The sequence below is a fragment of the Leuresthes tenuis genome, unplaced genomic scaffold, assembly GCF_036924035.1.
Source record: "Leuresthes tenuis unplaced genomic scaffold, fLeuTen1.0.hap1 SCAF_4, whole genome shotgun sequence".
NCBI classification, from domain to species: domain Eukaryota; kingdom Metazoa; phylum Chordata; class Actinopteri; order Atheriniformes; family Atherinopsidae; genus Leuresthes; species Leuresthes tenuis.
The window spans coordinates 6465068-6488198 of record NW_027325358.1 but is presented as its reverse complement, the minus strand read 5'-3'; the positions used below and the strand labels follow the sequence as shown (position 1 = coordinate 6488198).

The following is a 23131-nucleotide window of genomic DNA, read 5'->3' as shown; positions in this document are numbered from 1 at the left end:
ATCTCCGGAATCCTCTGCGGAAACTGTAACTTTAATCATTGTTTCTCTTTGATATTTGCATTTGAAAAGTCTAAAGTCAAATAACCATTCCTTAAATGACCAAACAGTTTGTCAATCTGACTTTATTCTTCCATTACCGTTACCAAGTGCTGTTAAGCGCAACGCCGTAGTACAACCAGATCTCATCTATTTTTACCGATGTTTAACAGGTAAAGCACAAACAAAATAAAAGAAGTTATGATAAAAATGAACAATACAAACATGTTTCATCTTCAAAGTACATTAAAATTCTGCATAAATTAGAGACCTGAAGAACAATATTCCAGAGAGGTAATATAAAACTGTACATGACAATACATTTGCAATACAATACAATATTTATTCAAAAAAAGGCAAAATAGCACCATGAGAATAATAAAAAAAAAATCTGATTGAAAAACAAAAACACACACAGTTTTGACAGTAAATACTGCATTTTGTAATGTGGACAGTAAAAGCAAAGAAGGAATTTACAGAGTTTTGTACATAATTTCCCTGTGTTAGTATCACATGGACAGTCTGGTGATGCACTGTAAAAGTTCTTCTCTTTTCTGCCTTCATGTCATTACGTTTAATTGTGGTTATGTTTTAAACAAATTTGTTAAAATAAAAAAAGATGAATTGTAAACTACTCTACGTTTCATAAATCATGGTGACAAGATGCTGGTGACTTTGGTCTACTTCACCTTTTTTCTTCCTTTCTTATCCCCTATCAGAAAAGCTGATTACAATCAGCCACAGGATCCTAATAAGACATTTTTGCATCAAGTCCCTCCATCCCTCTCAAACTTTCTCACTTTTGCCCTCCTCTGACCCTTATTTCATTATTTATTGGCATGCCATTGTCATTCACTCTCCCTCCCCTGACGTTTTGAGGTGTGGTGAGGAGTTGTACAGTTGCTCTTAAATCTAGATGCTCCATAATTCACAGGAAGTTGCTGGAAATCTGACGCTGGTGGTCAAACAGGTCCTCCACCTCAGCGCTGTAAGCATCACCTGATGGGAACAGATGAAGACGTAAGACAAGAAAAATAACCACAGAAACAGACAGGTTGAGTAATCGTCAGGGGATTTGTGCGCACTGAAAAAAACATGCAGCGGTACCTGCATGGCAACCGAAGAGGTAAACCCGTGCTCCATCGTACTTGCACCGGCAGCGCATTACATTGTTCTGGAAATCGGACTCAGCCATGTCTAAGGAAGGATTGACCTCCACCTGTACAAGAGTACAAACAAAATATAAGATGAAGCAAGATTAAAGTTATTCCTTTCTGAATCAGATTTTATTAGAGAAGACACGTAAAGACATTTTATGCAATAATTACATTGTCTTACATTAAATTACTTTAACATATTACAAGAGCTTGTATATTCATAGGCACCCCAGTGACCATCTATCATTCATCCATTACTAGAAGTTCAGAGAGCAGCAGTCTACTCACAGCTTACCAAATCGACCCCTCTCTGGCAACCTTCTCAAGCTTTTTTAGGGGAATATTGAGGCATTCTTGGTCTGTCCCAGGTTAGCAAAAAATCAAAAGCTTTCTTCACCATGACTGACTCTCACTCTAACTCCTCTGTAACTCATGAGTGAAACCCCATCATACTCCAGAGTAGATGTTATCCCAGCTGCACCCCACTGCAAACAGACTCAGTGCAAGCTGGAGATCACAGCTCTACGATGGAAACAGGATCATATAATCTGCAAAGAAATAGTTACACTAAGCTATCCACCATCTGCCACTGTAACTTGATGTTCTCTCCAAAAAAGTTAAGAAATAAATCAGTGAAAGAGGGCAGGCTTGGTTCAACATCCAGGGGTAGTAAGTCTGGCTTAAGTAATCCAATACAAACCAAACTCAGTCACTGAATATGGTGGGCCCTACAATCCATGTTCCCACAGCATCCAGAGAGACCATAACCTACAACGTAGCCAAAATGCCAAACCTTTCTCTTTCATTTTGCCTGTTTATGCAGACAAGTCTCTCCAAAGATAACAAAGGCAAACATTTTATTTTTCTGAAAGCCACTAATGTTTCATTTTATTTATTTATTTATCAAAGTTAAAAATGAAAATTTAAATGTTTTTGGCTTATATTGGAGTTATAGTTGAGTTGCTTTTAAATGAATGGGACTATTTCTTGTCTTCCTGGAGGCTGCTCTGGCTGCCTGGCAGTAGTAGAAAGTACAGTAACTTTCTGTCTGGGCTAATAACTTTGCAGAGGGTATCTTTTAATGAAAAAAAGCTTTTTTTCAGACAGTTATGAAATAACAGTTTTTTCCCAACTAAGAACCCACATGCCTATTGTTTTCTCTTCTGCTATATGACCCATTTCGTTTAAATTCAAGCAATGTATGACATCAGTTTCCACTGTTATCTGTGTGCAGAGGAAAAAAAAACTCAGAGATGCAGATGACAGTTTGGGGTTTGGAGCCTATCATTAGACTGTTGCCATGGTTTGTTGTTTTCCACCCTGTCTGTCTGCCTGCCATATATAAGAAAAGCACAAATGAATTTTCCTTATGCACACATCAAACAGATAACTGGACCACATATTCAATAAAGCAACCCAGTTTCATTTTGTACGTACTGTTTAAGTTTTGTGGTTCCAATTATATTTACAGCCAAAGATTTAAGATGAAAAATATTAATAACTGTGATTCTTTTTCATTACATTTTAGGCCAAATTTAGTATCAGAAACCTTTTTCCTATATTTTTAAATTGTAACTTGAGAGTAGCAAGTGATTTCAGCCTACTTTATAGTCCCGGTGTAAAACATCACATTAACTTGGTGGCAGCTGATGCCCTCTTAAAAACTCTTGTAATAATGTGAAACAAAGGGCGCACAGCTGGTTTTACAGAACAATGAAAGGCTGTCACTGTCATGTAAAAGTCTGTGAGGTTATGCAGCAAATTTTTTTGATGCAATCTGAGGCAATCAAGAAGCGCAGCGTGACTCATCAGCCTTAATGTATGGTACTAAAAATGGCTGCCACCCTGCGATGCGAAGACACAGAAACGCCCAGCAGCATGCAAGGGATACAGGGATCTACGCCCTCATTCAGCCTCTCACTTCTTACAACAGTTTATGAAAAGCTCATCTACTGTTACACCACAATGATGACCACAAAGTGCTGCTGGGTCACCATGTCTTGGCTTTTCCTGATGATATGCATATCGCATGTCTACAGGCTCATACAGTGAAGCCATACCACTCCGGTATGTTGTGTAAATACAGTCCACGTAGACACGTGAGTCAAACATAAACATTTTGATTTCATGTAAACACTCAGAAAATAATTAGAAACTGTAAACACTATCGTGTTGCTGCCATCAGACTGACAGGAAAAAATAGAACAAATGACAGAGAGGGAGGACAGATGAGAAGATCACAGCATGTTGGGTATCCTGGAATAGGCAGGACGTGGACAAGTTAGGCTTTTAAATAGAAAAGTTGTGCAAATGCAAAGGGCTGACAGGGCTTTTCCACTGCCAACAGGTCGCACTCTGAAAGGGTGACTAATAGCAGGTCTACTTCCTATATAAATCCAGACTAAATTCCCTTTCCTTAAATACCCACACACCCTTGAAACTACATACATACTATACACCTGAATGACTGGAAATACAGCCAAGAGTCATTTAGCTAAAATTACAGTCTTTTATCACAGCTTTTATCTCATGTGTGCTTTCAGATGTTGAAACAACCCCTGAATTTGCTGCTCTTTGCTTCCATTCCTGACATAAGAAGTTGAAACCAAGAGCAATGGTGCTACTTCACCATGAAGACTACATTAGAATGACCTATTTTCTGCTTTTTATTCTCAGCTAAACTAACAGCAATGTGACTGCAGTAGATTGATGCAGTAGCTGATATCTCAGTCTCACGAGAAAATGTGTAATAGGTACAAATGTAAGAGTAGTGTCACAATAAAAGGGAAGAAATCGTGAGATGGCAACGTTTTAAGTTGCTATTTGTTTTGTATAGGGTGGCTCTCAGCCAACATGAAACAAACTAGACCTGTACATTCATTGATATTCAAGCTGAACCATGTGTTTTTTTTTAATCCTAACCATGTTTTTATTATAATTTTACCCAATATTCTTTGAGGCCACGTATTTTCACTTATAATCTCAACCAACCTCTGCTGACCACAAAGTAAAAAAGTCAAAAGTCATTGTCCAGTCTTGTATTTGTTTGGGCTCAAACTTGGTTCTCTGACGCAACAGTCTGCTTTATAACTCCACCGTCTACACTGTCCCCTGTAGTCCTGTGATATAACTTTTCTTATAATCTCTAAAAAATTTTTAATTAAAACAGAAAATATAGTTATTACAGATTATTTTATAATGAGTTACAGTTATGAGTTACACATAATGGGATGTGTAGACCGTAGGGCTTTCTTGATATCTGATTTGAAATACATGATTGTGGTGGCATTCACGATACGATTGAGATATCAATATAAGGCTTGAAAATTAGATGTTTTGATTTATTAGCTGAGATCAAATCACAATGTTATTATATGTGTCTAATCAACATGTGTCCAGTATATCAGGACACTTGTGGTAGGCTTGTTAAAAGTTAAAAGTCTTTTTTTTTAAACTGCTATGTTTTACACTGTGGATCATTATGGTTATTACACATTCAGATGTGAAACTGCATTGATGATTTACTTTATTTGACATTTTTTGTAATAAACTGACCTGAAAGATGTATTCACCGGGTCGCACGTCTGTGACATCAATCCACTGACAGTCAATGTCATGACGGTAAGTGTCCCAGCAGCCGACTGAGATACCCTGTTGTCCCATGTTGTAGCAGGCAAATCGCTTGTGTAGACCTGGGGGTACAAAACAGTTTGAAACATATGAGTGGACATAAAAAAGCGAAGTCTGTGAGGTGTCCATATTCATCTAAATGTCTACCATGGTCAAAATAACTAGAAAAGCTGGGTTTTTTTTTCGAGTTTTTTTTAATGGATCCATGGTGAAATTACAGTCTGACACTGAGTGCTCATCAAAAAGATTACACTTTTGTATTGTCATGTTACAAGTCTGCTCTCATTTACAGTGCTGACTTATGCATAATTAATGTATAATCATGTCTTACCCTCGGGACAGTAGGTGTCCTCCAAACAGAAGCTGGCTTTGTGACCTTCAGCCACCTTTGTCCCATTGAGGGTGAGCAGATCATAGTGGGTGAAGACCTCGATGCTGTGGTAGTGTCTGAAAATAATGCATGAAAAAAAGCATGAGAAAGATTTCCATCCAGCACGCTGCTGTTTTTGTCTTCATCTGCATCACATTCTCAAGAAAAAGACTATGTTTATTTGAAACACAGCGTCCATAAATCCTGTTATGGTTCTATGAAGGCGTCAGGCAGACACAGTCAACAACTGAGAAAGCCCAGGGGAACAGATAGATATCAGTTTGGTGTTGCTCTTTCCCTCATCACAGAACCCTTCCCAGAACAAACACCACCAAATGAAAGTCAAACCATGTGTTTGCTGGTTGACGAGGTAGTGATTGGGTTGTGGCTGTGCTTCTTGATCTGGGACACAGAACCACAACCACTGAGATAAGAAGCCAGGTTGCTCAGACGACAGTCATGGTTCTGACAGTAACGACTGGGTAACCAGTGAGGAGGATGTTTATTGTAAACTTCAGTTTGGAGTTGTGTTTATTGTGTTGAATAACAGACTTTTATATGTGTCTGACTATTTATAGTCAAGATCTGAAAAAATGTTGGTTCTCCATGCTGCACAGAGGGGTCTTATTTCACTCCCCATATCTTAAGATGCCATTCATCTGGAGCTGCAGACATTCAACATTTTAGCCCCTGTAAGTATCTGAAATGCGTTTATATATTGTGCCGCTACATAAGAGTGCTGTGACATGGATGAGGTTGCACAATGTTTCTTTTTTGACCAAACCCTGCAGCTCTTAAAATCACCACATCTGGTTGAAGGTCTTAAAAGAGCAGCTGCTGATTTAGAGTGCCAGTGTTTAGCATTTACAACAATGTGAAGAATCATTGTGTTTTTATTAGTTTAGAATTACTGATTTATATTCACTGACGGCGTGGGTCCTCATCCACCGAGCCTTCCATGTTGCAAGGACAGTATCCCAGTATGGACAAAACAAACACTAGCTTAAAAGGAGGCCTTTCACATTTTAGTAGCCACCATTGTTTCTCCTACATGCAAGAGTAAGAGTTATTAAGAGTAATTTTATTTAGATATTTTTCCAATCTGAGCTGCACTAAATTCTTCCTATAGCAATATGAAGAATGGAAACACTTCATATAGCAATATGAAGAATTTAGTGAAAACTTCAAAGCTCTGCTAAGAGAAGCAACAGTCTCTAGGAGAAACTGTAAATATCTGTTTCAGGTTATGGAACCTTCCCAATCTTACCTGTGACACTGATGCCATGTCCAGCTTTCTCTGGAGGCTCGAGGTCGGAAGTCAGCGCGACCCATGTTCATGATGCGGGAAGAGAAGCGCAACAGGCGGCGGTGCCCGTAGGGCCAGTTCATTCTTGCAGCAGAAGAAGACAGGCAATTCTCCTCATTAGCGCAAGTCAGCAGGTGGAGAGGTCGATCCTCCAGGTATGCGGTCTCTTGGACAAGCTGAGCATCCACCACAAGGTCAGGAGCAGCTGCAAGAGTCAGAGTTTAAGTAAAGGAATATCTCTCCAATCTTGTGTTTAGCTCATTTAAAACTGCTTTGGGGAAAAAAAAATCTTTTTGAATTCCATACATTATACTTGCTTGTTTTTCTGAGGTCTTCATCATCTATAACTAACCGTATTTCCATTCACAAGTAAAGCAAATCTGTATATTTTGACAAGTGGCAAAAAATGTAAATCAGATACTTCCACATAGACAGGTTTAAAGTAAACAAACTAGACTGAGTACTGTTGCCAGAGGGTGGTGGTACAAGCGACGTGGCTCATGCTTGTAGTTTATTAGAAGAAGTAATTACTCTAACAGGAAACAAATCTAGAAGATGAAAAAACAACGGTGGTGGACATCCACAAGAGGAAAATGGAAAGAGCTCTTTCATCAGAAAGGACTTTAATTTCTGAAAATATTTGAGATTATATATTATATCTTTGTCGGCACAACTAATTTACATCATGTTATCATTTGCTGGCACAAACTGAAAGCCATTTCATTTGAATTTTTGCCATTTGTATTTTTGCATACACGTTTGGTAAAAGTGTTTCCAAAAGTGCATCAAGCCTTCTGTGAAACAGACCAAAACCACCTTTAGTGCATAAGCTTTATTGTACATTAGTGATAAACATTGTATAAATGGCATTAGAAACAAGTCCTCTGTGACTCAACTACAGCTTCTGTAGGCTTTAAAGGTCTTATTCCAGTTGCAGCTATAGCTCAGCTGCTAAACTAAACTACTTAAACTAAGTCTAACAGAGATAAGTGGGGTAAAAAAGTATTTTTTCTATTGTTGAACTCTATAGTCCTGATATTTTACACTTTCAAAACATTTAAGTTTCCTAACTGATACTAACAAGCTGAATGACGAAAACTGACAGACCTTACCTCAACTATCAGATGAAAAGGTTAGATTTTCATCCTATTTTTGCAGCTTCATTGGCTGGTGGAGATCAATAACCACAAGGCGTTAATACTGGTTTCATGCACTAGTAGTTCTCCCAAACACCTGTACACACCTGTAGTTCCCTTTTACAATCACAAGGTAGCATAAACAGTCATTTCAGTATGTTTGCTGGTTTCGGACTTACCCTCCACACACGTGACTCCTGCAGCTCTGCCATCTCCTCCTCTGGGACAGTAGACTTGTGTGTTTTTGCGACACTGCTGAATAGACATCTCCGTGCCGATGCAGTGAGTCCCACTCAACACCACTTTACTGGCATCTGAGGATCCTGGCCAGAACCAGGTCTCCTGTACATAAAAGAAAGAGGAGAACACATTTGTACTCAAAATCATCAAAATCATTGGGCTTATTTTAGTTTTAAACCATCTGGCATTACATGAAGTCCTGTAAAAAATAACAGAACTGAGGGCATATAGCAGCCTCTGCTGCAAACACTAACTCTAATTTTTTTATAGTCACTATCAGTACACATTATCACATTTTCCCCTCTTATTCACAATTTTAAAACTGCTTGTTAAATGCTCCCAGCAGCACCCCTGAAAACACTCGCACTGCCTTTTCCATGAACCATTCTATTTTCAGTTTGTTTGCACTGTGAATTTCCCCCGAGCTCTCTTCGCCTCACTTTCCCTCTTTTATTTTCGGTGCACTGGAAGTGGACGTTTGAGAAGCCTGTAATTACCTCAGGCCTCTGTAATAACACAGCACAGACATACAAATGGCAGGATGGAGAGAGTGGAGGAAATATAAGAGCACAAAGAACAAAAGTTCAGACACAGAAAAAGACAGAAAAACATGGTGAATCCTGTTTTTTACCTGATGAGCTGTTGAGGCGAAGCCCAAGCCAAGCTGACGACAGACCACCATGGCTTCATTCAAGCCCCAGTTCTCACTGCATACCGAGCCCCAGCGCTTTACTCCTCCCACCTCCATCAGCACCTCCACACGGCCCTCTCCAGGGTCTCTGCCTCCTGCCAGACGCACCTGAATGTGTAGGGAAGAAACAATGTTCCCGTGCCAGTGCAAGAATATTCCTGTACTGTGGCTACAGAAGTGTGTTTTTGTGTGTATTTCTCACAGTGGCCTGCATGCCAGTGAGAGGCACGTTGCAACGGACTGCCACATCTTGGCTGTGCTTGCAGCTGTAAAGTGGCACTGGTTTGTAGATACACTCTGTAATTGACTTCTCCCTGCCTGTACACTGGACACTGTTCATGTGGATGGGACCAGTACCTGCAGAGAGAGCATGGAGCAACACTTGACTAATTGCCAGTGAAAGGCCACATGAAAACAGTGATACCACACAACTTTGCATAAAAACCTGTTGGCTCTGCAGCCACAAATGTCCACAGAAAGGAACTGAAGGCCCAGATGTGAACCTCTGATGTGGCTCAGCCATGGAGCTTTCTGCTTTATAGACCAAAATAGATTGCAAAATAGAGAAAAATCTTTCAACACATGATGTTTGCGTAGGTGTACGAAGCCCAGGCTGCAGCCCGTTAAAGCCCTATAATTTGGCCTTAAATAGCTAATGATGTCATCAAGCTTGAAGTTGTCTTTCTCTGACTGCACAAGTCAAGAGCTTCTACATTATACGTTCACTCAACTCATAAACTGGCTTGAGACATTCAAAGCCACAAAACTCCATTCTGACACTCGACCATGTTCTTTATTCAGACCATATCACCTAGTTTAATAGAACCCTAAAAGTAACACTGAAATGCTTTCCACGACTTTCTTAATTAAGAAAAGTAGAGAGAAGGAAGTGAACCCACCATTAAAGGACGTGCTATGTGCTTATTTGGGTAGAAAGATAATGGGAGGAAATTAACATGATTATAGAGTTACTGCTGAGGTATGGCGAGAAAAAATGAGAGTCAGAGAGTGTGCGAAAGTGGGGGTCCATGTTCTTTTCTAGAAAAATGTTTACTGTAACTGTACACTTCCTGGTTCAGAAGCTATATTTTCTCACCCACACCAAAAGCATTTCCATAACAATTACATCTGAATGTTTGCTCCTACTCAGTACTGATTGCCTGACATCCTGGTTTCAAAGCTGAGCAACTTTTCTCATTCAACAAGTTTATTTTGACAGCAACACATGCCATTGTTTTGGTTGCTGGACTTTCTTAGTGTTGTGTACACTTGTGTAATTGGTCATGGGTAGAGTTCCTTGATAATCAACTGTGAGAGAAGCAAAAGTGAGGCTGTTATCATTTTCTCTGAGTTTATTTGTCTGCTCAAGTCCATGGAGTTGGAGTGCTGCCCTCAGGAACAGCCATTTAGACTGAGAGGTGTTTAGTCTAAAGGAATGACTGAATTAAACTGATCATACTTTGGATGCATGGTGAAGTCAGGCATTGGATCAAAGTCTGTAACCTTTAGCACATAGCCGTTTTTTTATACTGCGTATGCTTTATGAATGAGGCTGTCTGCAAACTTGGGCCAAAAAGACACAACCTGGTTATAACTTTGTTCAAACACATAAGCATATCCCACAATGACCTCCCGAAACATTATGAGCTAAAATCTAAATTCGTCTCTGGAAAGCACATGAAAGACTTCAAAGTGCAATCTGACTGTGTGCCCACTATGTGTGTGGCTTTGTTTGTGTCCTGTCTTACCTTGTCCCAGCTGAGCCCTAGTGATAGCCTCTTTAGCCGTCCCAAAACCCAACTCTCTGCAGACCACACTGGCGGCGCTGATGTCCCACAGATGGTCGCACACGGTGCCCCACTTGCCCTCTTTCAGCACTTCGACCCGACCCTCTCCTAGACGGGGCCCGGACTTCAGACGCACGACAGGCTGAGAAACAAAAGGGAGAGTTTAGGTGAGAAAAGCAAGTTTGGGAAATTATGTGGAAGTCTCCCACTTGGTAAGCTTGTCTAGACTCATGCTTGAAATTGAATCATTAAATTAATTCCTAATATTTGTTACAGGATATACATTTTTGTTTGTCATAATTCTATAGCAGGTTTTACTCTTTTTCTTTAAAATATGCTGCTGTTTGTGTGAAAATCTGTGCCAGACATTTCTAGCTTGACACAATATTGGAAACGTGTGGAAAATAACCTTGCCTTGCTTAGTGAATATATTTGGGGAATTTTTGTACTAATCAAACAAAGACAATATGAAATGTTAATTAATTAGTGAGAGAAAAAATGTCCAACGGTGACTTCAAATGGAACAGAATATGTAGTGCTGAACAATACCACACTTACTGGGACAGCAGGTGGAGCAGGTGCTCTGCCAAAATGTGTGAACTGGGATCCGGGGACACAGCGGACTACTGCGTGCATCCCCCCCTTGCAGGGTACATCACCCCTGGGGAAGGACAGCTGGGCGTGACACTGCGATAGGGACACCTCCACACCCTGACACTGCACCTTTTCCACCCAGTAAGCCTTCTTAGTGATCTGTGTCCTCAGCCTGGGAAGGGAATGTTGTGGAAGAATGAGCAGAGTGATAGTACACAGGTTTGTGATTTGTCACATTAGTCAATGGATTAAGTTAAAAAGCAGATATTGCTGTTACCTTGATGAAGGATCAGCTAATTTAGAGTCCCACAGTTTCCTGAAAGAAAGAAAACATCAAACTCAAGATTTTTAGATCGGAGTAACAACACTACACTGAGTAGACTAAACAACCAGCTGTTCGATACATTCCCACAGTCAGCACAGTATGAAATTCCCACCCCACCACTTGGTCTATCAAACTTAAAATAAACAAAGTTAAACTTTGTACAAATGCATAAAATGCATAAACATAAACGGCAAATATGAAGAACGCACAAGATGCTGAGAAAGGCGTCTGTGCCTCGACTGATCTCAGCCCACAGAGACAAAAAGTGAGAAGGAAAGAAAGATTTAAAATGTTGGCTCACAAAACTCTTTGTCTTCTTTTTTTCTAGTCCCTGTCAATCCATCCCCTTCTTTTCACATAAGTTTTAGATCTTCCAGCTCTATATTCATGGGTATTTCTGTTTCACTGTTTGTCTTTAAGTCTACAGTGAACGTCTGGCTTGAGGCATCCATGTGGAAAAACATACGAATAAAGTATGAATAGACTACTATACATTAAACCCTGCAAGAACCCTTATTGAGGTCTGCCAACTCCAACAGGGTTGTCTAAACTGTGTCTAGTTTAATTTGCATTACCTTAAACTAGAGTCGCATCCAAATGGGAAATGGTGTTTATACATAAAATGAGGCCCCCTTAAGCCTGGACACTACTCCCATGCAGGCACACATTAGAGCTGACCACTTGCATCAGCCAGTGTGACCACAGACAGGTGCAGTGTGACTGACGCCCTTTATGAATGAGACTGAATAAAATGAGTCAGAACACCGAGTATAGAAAAGAGGAAAGTTTATTGTGCAACCAGATTCATGATGCAATTAAATATTTGGGAAACTAAAATAAGAGATTTATTCTTGCCAGGAAAACCCATTTCACTGATCATTTTTCAAATGTCTTTGAGACTGGAAGAACTTACAATGAAAACAGAATAGGAATCCTAAGCCATATAAACTACCATGCAGAACATGTGCATCACAAGTAGTTTATAATCTAAGAAAAAAACTGTGAGGAGTTCTTAAACAGCACATAAATGTCCCCATCACCTTCATGTGTGTATCACCACATTTTGTTTTCTGATTTCTGCTCCAATCCAGCAGTGACTAAACTACATTTACAGTCTGGTAGAATTAAGCATTTACCTGTATTTGATGAAGAGAGTCAAAGCGGCAAAGAAACACCAAATCCTTGATTCTATTTGGATTGTAACTGCACTACAACCTTACCTAAAGGCAATTTGTAAAACAGTTAAGATGACCGGTCGTGTTGGCACAAACATGTCACACCTAAAAAGTATTTTGCTATGAAAAGACAAGCCAAATTTATAACTTTTCCATTCTGTTTCCATTTTGTTTCCGTGTGATCATCCCAATCAAGTCAATTGCAGATACGTGGCCTATAATCTTAGTGGTTTTCAGTACTATGGCCACATACTCAGTGTCTGCCTTATCAGCCAGGAAAGATGTGAACTGATCTCAAATCACAAAGTGAAATATCTGTGTTGGTTAGTTTACTTTTTGATTCATCAGCACGTTGACGTTCAAAGTGCCGATACATCTCTCAGTCATAATGATGTCAACTTTTCACTTCTCACTCGTGTTCACATGGCAGCAAATGTTTAGAAGGTGGAAGGAAAGAAAGACAGATGGTTCTTATCTATGAACCCGCATGAGATCGTTTGACATTTTTTCGCAGTCCTTGCACTAATTCTACTTCCCCTCCCACTTGCTATTTCATTCCATTCTTTTCTTTTCTACTGCAGTCTCACCTGTGAATTTACAAGGTTAGATCTAAATGTAACAATGGTTACAGAGTTGTGTTTTTTTTCTTTGTCACCGTGATTTTTGTGTACACAAAACAGAACTGGGATGTTCACATAGTTGTGTCTTATACATTTTACAATTCATGGGTCATGATTTTATGTCACACTAACCTTAAAAAAAAAAAAAGACACCTCAGGGATCTGGTGCTATCTCACAATTTACAACCATAGATTGTGACAATGCCACATCTTTAAATCATGTATAAACGTGCATATAACAGGTTTTATTTCTTTGAGACTGGGCTGAAACAAGCCTTAATCTGGAGGTTGAAGGAGTAGGGTGGATTAAGTCAGCCTGTGTGTTTCTCACAAAACAACTTGATGTGATGACATGGCAGTGACAATGGGCCTTTCTAACTGCAAAATGCTCAGATTACGTTTTAATCACAGTATGCTGCTTTTGTTACTAACATTACAGGATTTTTTTCCTCATTCATTTTTTGGGGAGGCAACCTTTAAATACCATCAGTGATTAAATTAAATTTGTCTGCGGTTGTTCAGTTGGATGGAACACAAAATTTGATGTGACATAGAAAATGTAATTTGGGCTATTTCCTTCCTTATTTCTTTCACATACTTTTTAAAAATTCTTCCAATTATTTGCTTGGGACTGTCCTCTTGTTTGTGAGAGTTGATCTGTGTGTGTTTGCACTATTTAAAGTGTTATACAACACAGTGGTAAATCAAAATGAGAGAGACAGACTGTGAGGGGGTGTTAGTTCATGGTTTGGAGGCGGAGGGGAGGAGGGGTGAGAGTGCTACCCATATAATTGCCTGCTCTGCTTGGCAGTGTCTGCTTTGTGGTTCAGCAGTAGCATGTTGGTTCACACACACCAGACATGAAAATATGCACGTACATATCTACTTTCCCTGCCTTGTCTCTGTAAAAACAGAGCCCTTTAAACCCAGTGCCGTTACCCAACGTTATGAGTGTATGCTGGGAAACACGGAATGAGTGATGTAAGAGTGATGTCTCCAACTTTTATGAGATTTGCTCAACTTCATTGGAAGAAAAAAGAGGAAAGTTTTTTCTTTTTTCAGATACATTTCAGTCAAAAGGTAAGGTGTGAAGGAGTGTAACATTTACTGTTAGGTTGGAAATCAGATTAAAATTGATTTGAGGCTCTCTGTCTTGATTCAAAGGCCAGTATGGGAACCACAGCAACAAGCAGCAAAGAGGCTGTGATCACAGAACTACTGCTAAATCATTTTAACCAAGCCAAAACTTTCATTTCATAGCATCTTCAGCTGGATGCTAGGTTTCTTTATGCAACTACACAATACCAAAACCCACATTTAAAAAAGGAGCTGACAGTGAAGAAAGCAGAGATAACCTGTTATTAAAGGCTACTGCATGAATGCAGAGCTGCTTGAGTGGAACAATTGGGAGAAAGCAGGCTGCCATACTGACACCACAACAGCCACTAGACTGTCCTATCAACCTCCATGAAAGGAGGAAATCTCAAAGGGGTCGTAATGATGTACTTTCCATGAAAAGTGGGTTTTAGTATAACTGCCATAAATGCATTAAACGGGGTCTTTAAAAAGGCTGTTACTGAGGAGGGGAGAAAGAAGGAGCAGGGGGGTGAAAGTAAATTGGAGGAACTGAAGAAGTTACTGTCAGCCTCAAAGAGAGTGAATGTGATGAAACAATGGAGCTGGAAAATGAATTTAGAACTTGCCTTTTGTACTTTTGTACAAAGTGGGGAGTGTTTAAACATCTGTAAAAGTGCACAGAGCAACTTAACAGTCAGAGACAAAGGCAGTCACTCTAAAAGAAGAAAATAAAAAAACAACACACAAACGGAGAGGGAAGTGCTGAATCAGCTTAGGGTGTGCGACAGGTTCAGCGAAGAGAATATTCTGGATCTGGGGATTTCTCAGACCATAATTACAGCTGTTTAAGTGCACAGAACAGATCAACAGACTGTGCAGTGGATTCCACAAGGAAGATGTGATGGGATGCAACACAGCAGGACAGTTATGAAACTGTTATGAAACATACTGGTTGAATTGGTTCAAATTCTTGCAAATTTTCTTTTAGAAAATATTCTTTATAAAGATTTAGTTTTAGAAATAGAACTTCTGTATCCACTGCTGTATGTGACAACAGAGATTTTGACACATATTTTCTTTGAAAATACCAAGATATACCAAGATATAACACAACTAATGTTTAAAATGAATCTGTTTTCGAGTTACTTAGTCAAAAACTGGATACGTCTGAAGCCTAAAATGATGGTGATTCTAACTGGAATCAAAGGGGTCACTGTAACCACTGTATTCCAACAAAAAATAAACTAGAAAACTAGGAAACTATATTATGTGTCCTTTGTTGTGAAAAAACATGTGTGGCCCCCTTCCACTTAAATTACAAATCCACAAAAGTACCATGCAAGGCTTGAAACTTTACAGAGAAGCATAGCTGAAGTAACCTGATAAACAACTATGATAGCTGTTGCTAATGGGTACTAGAGTTCTGAATCTGTTATTGGTGGACAGCATATTTTCAAAGATGGTCTTACAGAAATATATTTCTTCCTTTTTTCAAACTACTGGAAATGAAAGTAACTGCACTGAGGAATACAGTTGGAGGGCATTTCAAAACATTGTTACAAAAAGACTATTTATAACATTTAAACAGCGAAAATGTCTGCATTTGGAGGCTGGTTGGGTTTGGTGTTGGAGCTCCAAGTCAGACAGAAGTAAATCTGACTTCTAATTGGTGTTCTTTAACTATTTACCAGTTGGATGTTGGAAGGAATTTGTCATCAAATGCACCATCAGTACACCACCGGTAACATTGAACAGTTTGTAATGTTGGCTGCTAAAAACGTAAATAATCTGAGTCGATCTATGGAAAAAAAATAAAAAAATATTTCCTTTAAAACATCAAAACATAAATTTGGTGGACAGTCTCCATTTTTGTCATTACTTGTTTTTTCTGTACTGTACTGTAGCTTTTTACAATTTTCTGCATTTTGGTCGTTGTCCATTGACTACACCCTGTGGAACTAAGAAACTTCAGAGTGATTTAAGATCTCTGTTTATCAAACTGCAAAGATGGCGTCAGAAGTTAAGATTATTGTGCGTCTATGTCCATGAAATATTTTGCATTCAACTTGAACCAGTCTGTCTATCAAGTCTATTTCTATAGTCATGACCAAAGAGTTTGGCCAACATCGCTTCCCTCTTGAGTTACACTGCCAGTATGGCCAATCAAAATATTGGACTAACCTGAAACTACTGGTCCTGAAAAAAAATTCTTTCTACGCTCCTTCATCTGTTTACTATTGGACAGAAATATCAGCTTCTGTCACCTCCCACATAGCTGGGTGGAGGTTGGCAAAAGACAAACATTCCTGGCCTTGTTCAGTCTTTACACAGGTTGCTGGCTAGGTTCTCAGCAAAGAAACACGATGTTTCTCCAGACGACTCTGAGGTGTTTTTCAAGGTTGTTGTTGTCTGTGTTAGCATTGGATTTGGTTTGCATGATGGAAAACCAAACAAGGCCACATTTTTAATATTAACCCCACCATTGACCTGAAAGGGATGTTGGCTTACCTAAAAGGACCCAGTCAAGTAAAAATGGGTGAAGATTTGTCACAGAGCTCCATCTAACCCTGACAGCTGTGAAGAAATCCTAGGAAGTAAGACACTAGTAGAATTTTTATTGCTAGATGGGGCAGCTGAGGAGAAGAGGGTAGTATCCTGCCGCTGAGGAGATTATAGCAGATTGGTGACTTAGACACTACAGAATCGGTCAGCGGTCAGTACAGCCATCCTGTTGGTCGAGCCCTAAAAAGACCTCTGTGGTTAGACAGGCGGACACCTGGGGGGTTGTGTTTGGATGTGTGTGAGTGTTTGCATGAATACTTGTGTGTGCATGAATTTTGGATGTAGTGTGGGATGCATTAGCATGTGTGTGAAAGTGAGGTGTTGGGTTTGTGATGACACACTTGTAAGAACTTTGTAGGATAGTGTAGGTTCTTCAGTGGGTGTTTATTTCCAAAGTTAGCGTATGAGTAGTTGCGCCCTTACAAGTCAATATAAACATCTGGCATTATTAGTAAGGAAAATGATTTCTGTTGCAGTGAAAGAATTTAAAACATAATTAACAGAAGGTTCAAATATCATCTTTTCTCCTCGTCTGTACAAGCAAATCAGCAGCTCAGCAGCGTCATCATTGGGTTTTTTTTTTTAGTGAAACAAGTGTACTTCAGATCTTTTCTCTCTCATTTTACTGAATTCAACGTGCTTCCTGATTTTAAGGAGCATAGAGGATTTTTTTTGCAGTAACCACAGTCCCAATGCAGCTTTAGTTTCAGAAAGCTAACAAATTAATCAGGAATTTATGTTGGTCAACTGTTGAAATTTTACTACTAGCACAGAAGTCAGCCTCTGTGTTTTTTTAACTCTACACCAGCTGATGTTTTGTCCACTTAGGGGCAGCAAAAACAAGCTATGAACACAGCTGACATATTTAGTTTGTGTTCCACTTTGATGGACACTGAAACTCACACACTGAACACAAAATGTTATATTAATCAAATAATAGAAAACACTGTCTTTTAGCCTTTTTACCCTCCATAAAGGGCAGCAAAACAAACTTTGAGGCACTTGTACTTTTTTACTTGGTGCATCAAGTACACAAAGGTAATAAAGTGTAATTCAGATTTTTTGTGGTCCGAACTCCAAATTCTAAGGCGCAGCACATTGACTGTTGTAATACCTTTAAAGCTGATCTGCTAAACATCTTAGGAAATGTTACTTCTTTGTAATAAATACAGTGAAGGCATTTGCAAACAATACATATTCTAATATATATATATATGATATATTCTAACATCATTAGCTTTTATTTGGATTTGTGTTTTTGACCACCTCAGAAATATAGAACCACCGTTCACTCTTTTAGTTCTGGTTTTGTACCCAAAGTCCCAATACTTCAGCTGCAGTTACCGATGCTCTTACGTGGTGCTGTCAATGGGTGTATAAAGATAAGGATTATAGCAGATTGAAAACATCTATGGGAAGAAATGCAAAGTATTTGAGACATCCATCCATCCATCCATTTTTTTAACCCTCTCACCCTATTCAGGGTCGCAGGGGGGTGTTTTTTAGACAGTTTATACTACAAATACGATATCACGGATACCAGTAAAGATAAGCTAAACTAAAGCCTTAGTTAGCATTTTTTCTATCAGACATGAATCTTGATAAATCAAATGGTTGGTACGAAATCAATTTCAAATGTAATTTGTTTTCAATGATCCATTGTCAGATAATAGTTTTGACAAAGCTGCACTCAGAAGTCTAATGCCTCATTGGTAAATATACTGAAGATCAGTAGAAGTGAAGTCTTAGTCTCTGTAACACACCATCTCGCTTTAGAAAATGCTGCTGCACACATTCCTTTTAATTGCAGGTTTGTAAATTACACACGATTAGAAGCTTTCATGGAGGTTTCATGCAAAGACACACCATGACGATGATGATAATCCTGTATTCTGGATCTGACATTAATAACATATTCTTCAGGACTATTTTAAAGCTCTGAGCTGTGTCCCACTCAGCCGATGGGGGAGACAGACGCTTTGGATAGCCTAACTTGAGTAATGCCAACGTGGAAATGCTATGCCAAGTGTGGTTATAGTAATGACTACTGTTTTGTAGTCAACCTCTACTACAGGTGGGCTGGAACAACAATCCAGGCAAGAGGATGCCTAACTTGTGAAGGGATGTGTTGTCCACCACACTCTTATCCCTTTCATAAAGACACATACAAGACACAAACACCCATTTGCATGCACAATCCTTTTGATGTCCTCCCCTTTTACTGGAGCCTATCCACTCTCACACACTTACCTGTAAGCGGTTTGGTCAAACTGTTCTGCTGCAGGAAATCCCAACATGCCACAAACGACACGGCTGCTGCTCAGGTCCCATCCCTGGTCACACACATGACGCCACTTCCCAGCATGCTTCACTTCCAGCACTCCCTCTGTCACCAGACTCCCATGGCTGCTAGACAGAACAGGGCGAAGACGTGCCTCCTCTAAGGGAACCCTCTCAGATCCCTGTCCATGAGAGAACATTTTCTTTTTAAGAGATTAGTAACACATGACAACCCTGCTGTTTTATCTTTGAAGATCATTTTTATTCATATTGTAGAATTTTGCACCAACAAATGGGTTGACAGGGGTTTTCTTCAAGCTTTTCTTCAAGCTTTTTAAAGACTTCTGCTTCAACCCTTCAGAAGCTTTTTTGATGTACACTGCAGGATTAATGTGAGTTAATAAACGTGACTTTAACTCTCAACACATTGTCACATAGTTTAAATAAACAGCAGCAGACAGCACGCGATCGAGACAAGAATAACACGGAAACATAACACCCTTTAATCATCACCCTCTCTAATCATCCAAATTTTCGTGCTGTAGGGAGCAGGAAGGAAACTAAAAGCAAATATGGTGTTTCTTGAATATGTGAGGATGATTAAAAATGTGACATCTATAAGTTGAAAAGAAAACAAAGGAAAACACAAGTGATGAATGGCTCAATTTCCTCTAATCTGAGATGTTTCCTTTGGGAGAGGAGCCACTGGTGGTTGAGCTAAACTTCAGGCCCTGTTGGTGCACAAGGACTGAATCAAGAGACGCTCCGGTTTTAGGAACATCTTTAATTATACATGCCCTCTGGTCTGTGGCTCCACAGATGACATTTCTGTACCAGTTTGTACAAAACCAGACTGGGTGTGTTAGATGGTTTTGTGTGTCTATTTGTGTGTTTTTTTTTACCTGTGTGTATTGAGTATCAGTCTCCAGTCCCACGTCTGGAATAACTGGGTCTGGTTCAACATGGTTCCCGCTGAGCTGCTGCTGCCTGTCGCTCCTCCTCCTGTCAGACTCGAGTTGAAGTTGAGGTTGTCTATCCACCTGCCTCGCTGCCTCCTGTCTCAACGCCTGTGGACTGGTCCTTTCGGTCTCCTGTCTCGGTCTGTAGGATGCACCATTTGCCAGGCGTGAGGGCAGCTGGTGTCCTCGAGGCAAAGCTGGGTTGGCCTGCTGGCTCGCTCTGGAACCGCCTCGACTCCGTCGCAAGATCTGGATCTCATGGCCATTCTCTTGTGGGGAGATGCTGCTGCGGCGGGATGTGGTTGGGTTGCGATGAAGAGCAATCTCATGGCCTCTTGCAGAGTAAGATGGGCTATGGGCTGGTGGAGCAGGAGGGGAGACAGACTGCGATGGATTCATTTGTCTTTGTTGGCTTGGCTGTTGTCTTGAGGATGAAGGTGCATCCTCTAAAGTAGCAGGGGGGAAGCCTGGTCTCCTTTCTGGGCTGCAAATGATCCCCAGATCCTCACTGTGGGTGCAATCATTGATTCCCCAACCGTTGGAATGACAGCGTGCAACAGAGAGCTCTGTGCCCTTACAGCGCACATTGTCTAACCAAATTAGACCTATGACAAGAAAGGGTTAATCAAGAGTTAATCAATCAAGAAAAATTAAATATCAGTGAGCGATTTGGGTGCTCTTGACTGGACGTACCTTGTCCCTGGCCAAACTTGGCACTGTGTGCCCAGGTATAGCTGTGTTGAAAGCCCAACTGCCGGCATAACACATTGGCAAGGTTAAGATTCACCTCATCATCACACACTGTGCCCCACGATCCATTATAGAACACCTCCACACGTCCCTCATTTGCACCACGTCGACCTACGCCTGCAAGGCGCACGAGCACCTCCTGCGCAGGCAGCTGAGAGGGGTAGAGGAGAAGCAGAGCGAGGAGTGTAGACAGGGAGCTGAGAGAGAGCATCCTGGAAAGCTGCAAAAGCAAAACGGGGAATGAAGGAGGTCTGATGGAAATGTGGCATTCAACGAAAGTAAAACTAAGAAAATACCGAAGCTGGAGACCCCAAGTAAATATGCACGTTACCACAAAAATCCCAACAATCATGTACAGCCATGGGACTTAACATTCCTCAGTGTGGCAAACATATAATTAGGAATTTCTCTTCAAACCCTCATGGAACACTATGTAGTAAATTAAAGATTGATGGCTGTTTTTATACATGTAAAAAAATAATCATATAGTCATATAAAGGACAGTCAGAGGCCAGAGACAGTCTGGACCTTTTGGGGCAAAAGTAACCATTTCATCTAGCCAATGGAAACTCTGGCTTTCCACAAACCGTTAGGCTTAGCTGCCTGTATTTATCCAAAAGACAAAAATGCAAATAAACACTGTCATAAAAAAATGTTCTCACTCATAAATAAAGTAACAGGTCTATGACAGATGGTTTGGTTGACAAGCAATGATTAATTCAGCCACAGTCTACACTTAAAATCTTTACCTTCTAACTGAGAGGTGAAAGCTGAGATAAGAAGCATTCTGAGAAAGAAGAGATCTGGAGGATGCTAGAGGTTCCATTTAGAGGTTAATCATATTCTGCTTCGCATATGTTTTTCTGCAAATATGTGCAAGTAAAGTCTATACCTCAGACTAATGAGGTCTGAAGTGGGGTTAGTTAGAGAAGAGGTGAGCATGGATAAATCTAAGCAGCTGCAAGGATCAACTCTTACCTGCAGAAGGAAATAAATAACTGTGAAACAAAAGGTGAAGCAAAGTGCTGAAAGTGAAAACTGCTGAAGTGGAACTCACCTATCTGTTGATCTCACCCTGGAGTCACAGGGAGAAAGAAGGGAGAGCGAACTGGGAGTTTGGTCCTGCTTTCTCTCTATTCTCTTCTTCTCCCTCCCTTTTTCTTTTTCTGTCACTCCCTCAAATCTAGTACTTCATCAATCCCTCCCATTTTATTCATTTTAGTGGCTTGTTTTTTTTTTCTTCTTCTGGTCACGTTTCTACTTTACATCACCAACTGCCCATCAAAGCAATTTCTGGAAAAGGGAAATAAACCAGGGAAATCCATAAAAACACACAACAATAATCCAAATTCTTAAAAGAGATTGAGCTATTATCCTCTGAGTGTCAACATTTATGGGATTGAGCAATAATTAAAGCATCTCAGTTAAAACTTGTCAGCATGTACCCTGCAGCAGGGTGGTGAACTTCTACACCAGCTACCTCTTGGCTGGTTACATATTTGAATCCATGTGACACATGAGACTTAATAACAGACATAACATTATAAAGATCGGTCCATATTCTGTCCTTATTTGCTCTGGACACACCAATAAATGTTAGTTTATTTGGGTTTCTAATTCCAACCCTTTATAATCTTACAATCAGTTACAATTTTTAATGTGAAAAAAAGTACTTTCCCCTTTATGTCTTGAAGCTTCTGAGCTCTTTTATTCCACCCAATGATTATATTGTCTTAAACATACGCTCATGCACAAAGATGCACACACACACACACACACATAGTCTTGACTAACACACTTCACTGTGCCCACAGATAGTGGTGTCATAAGACAAAATACCACGTGCTGTGCAGTGAAACTACATGTTTGAACCGTGCGTCTTCGCATGAAGCTGAGTTTCATAACATCTTCAGTCGTGGCACCTCCTAACTTGAAGCAAGTTCTGTCTAAGAATAGGGACGAATGGTGGCTCAGTTGAGAGAGAGAGCAGATCCTCCCAGTGATGAGGCCTTAAAGCTTTACTTCTTCATGAACTATATCCAGAATAAAAATTTCAGTAAAAAAGATAAAAGTATGGAATTTATTTACACAACTTGTTGGAAATGTAGAGGATTTTTAAGAGGATTGAATTATTCTGTTTCATTTTCTTAAACCAGAATTGACTCATCCCTCACTCCCACCTAAAAAAGAAACAACAATAACAACATAAATCTGTATATTGTGGTGGTTTTATTACAGCTTAACAAAACCAAAAGACAAATCAGTTTGAAACAAAAGCTGTTCTTTTGAAACAATTTCATACACACATCGTTTTCAACAAATGCACATAACCTTTTATCACAACTTACCTTTCATTTTACACTTAGCTGCTACCTCAGACTTTTATGCTGCATTTCTGGCTGAAAACAGGTTGCTGTAGGACATCTGACAAGATGG

The 23131-nt window shown here is 39.9% G+C and overlaps 1 protein-coding gene across 1 annotated transcript; it reads right to left on the bottom strand.

The window, feature by feature from the left end:
- Positions 1-849: 849 nt before the first annotated feature.
- LOC140305395 (lysyl oxidase homolog 4-like) lies at positions 850-21882 on the bottom strand. The gene is made up of 15 exons (XM_072384259.1): positions 21753-21882; positions 20639-20915; positions 19889-20550; positions 18957-19168; positions 11225-11263; positions 10912-11119; positions 10315-10495; positions 8769-8923; positions 8507-8674; positions 7815-7977; positions 6461-6704; positions 5155-5270; positions 4749-4885; positions 1144-1255; positions 850-1035 (listed from the first exon to the last, which is right to left on the bottom strand). Exons 2-15 carry the CDS (start codon positions 20904-20906, stop codon positions 965-967), a joined length of 2736 nt encoding a protein of 911 aa, XP_072240360.1. The 5' UTR covers positions 20907-20915; positions 21753-21882; the 3' UTR covers positions 850-964.
- Between the last annotated feature and the right edge of the window lie 1249 nt (positions 21883-23131).

Excerpts from the sequence above, each read along its gene's own strand:
- LOC140305395 (XM_072384259.1), bottom strand. The coding sequence starts at position 20,906 with ATGCTCTCTCTCAGCTCCCTGTCTACACTCCTCGCTCTGCTTCTCCTC. Across the intron at positions 4,886-5,154 it reads GGACACCTACTGTCCCGAGG|GTCTACACAAGCGATTTGCC; the intron begins GTAAGACATGAT and ends TTGTACCCCCAG. Across the intron at positions 1,256-4,748 it reads CCGGTGAATACATCTTTCAG|GTGGAGGTCAATCCTTCCTT; the intron begins GTCAGTTTATTA and ends ACTCTTGTACAG.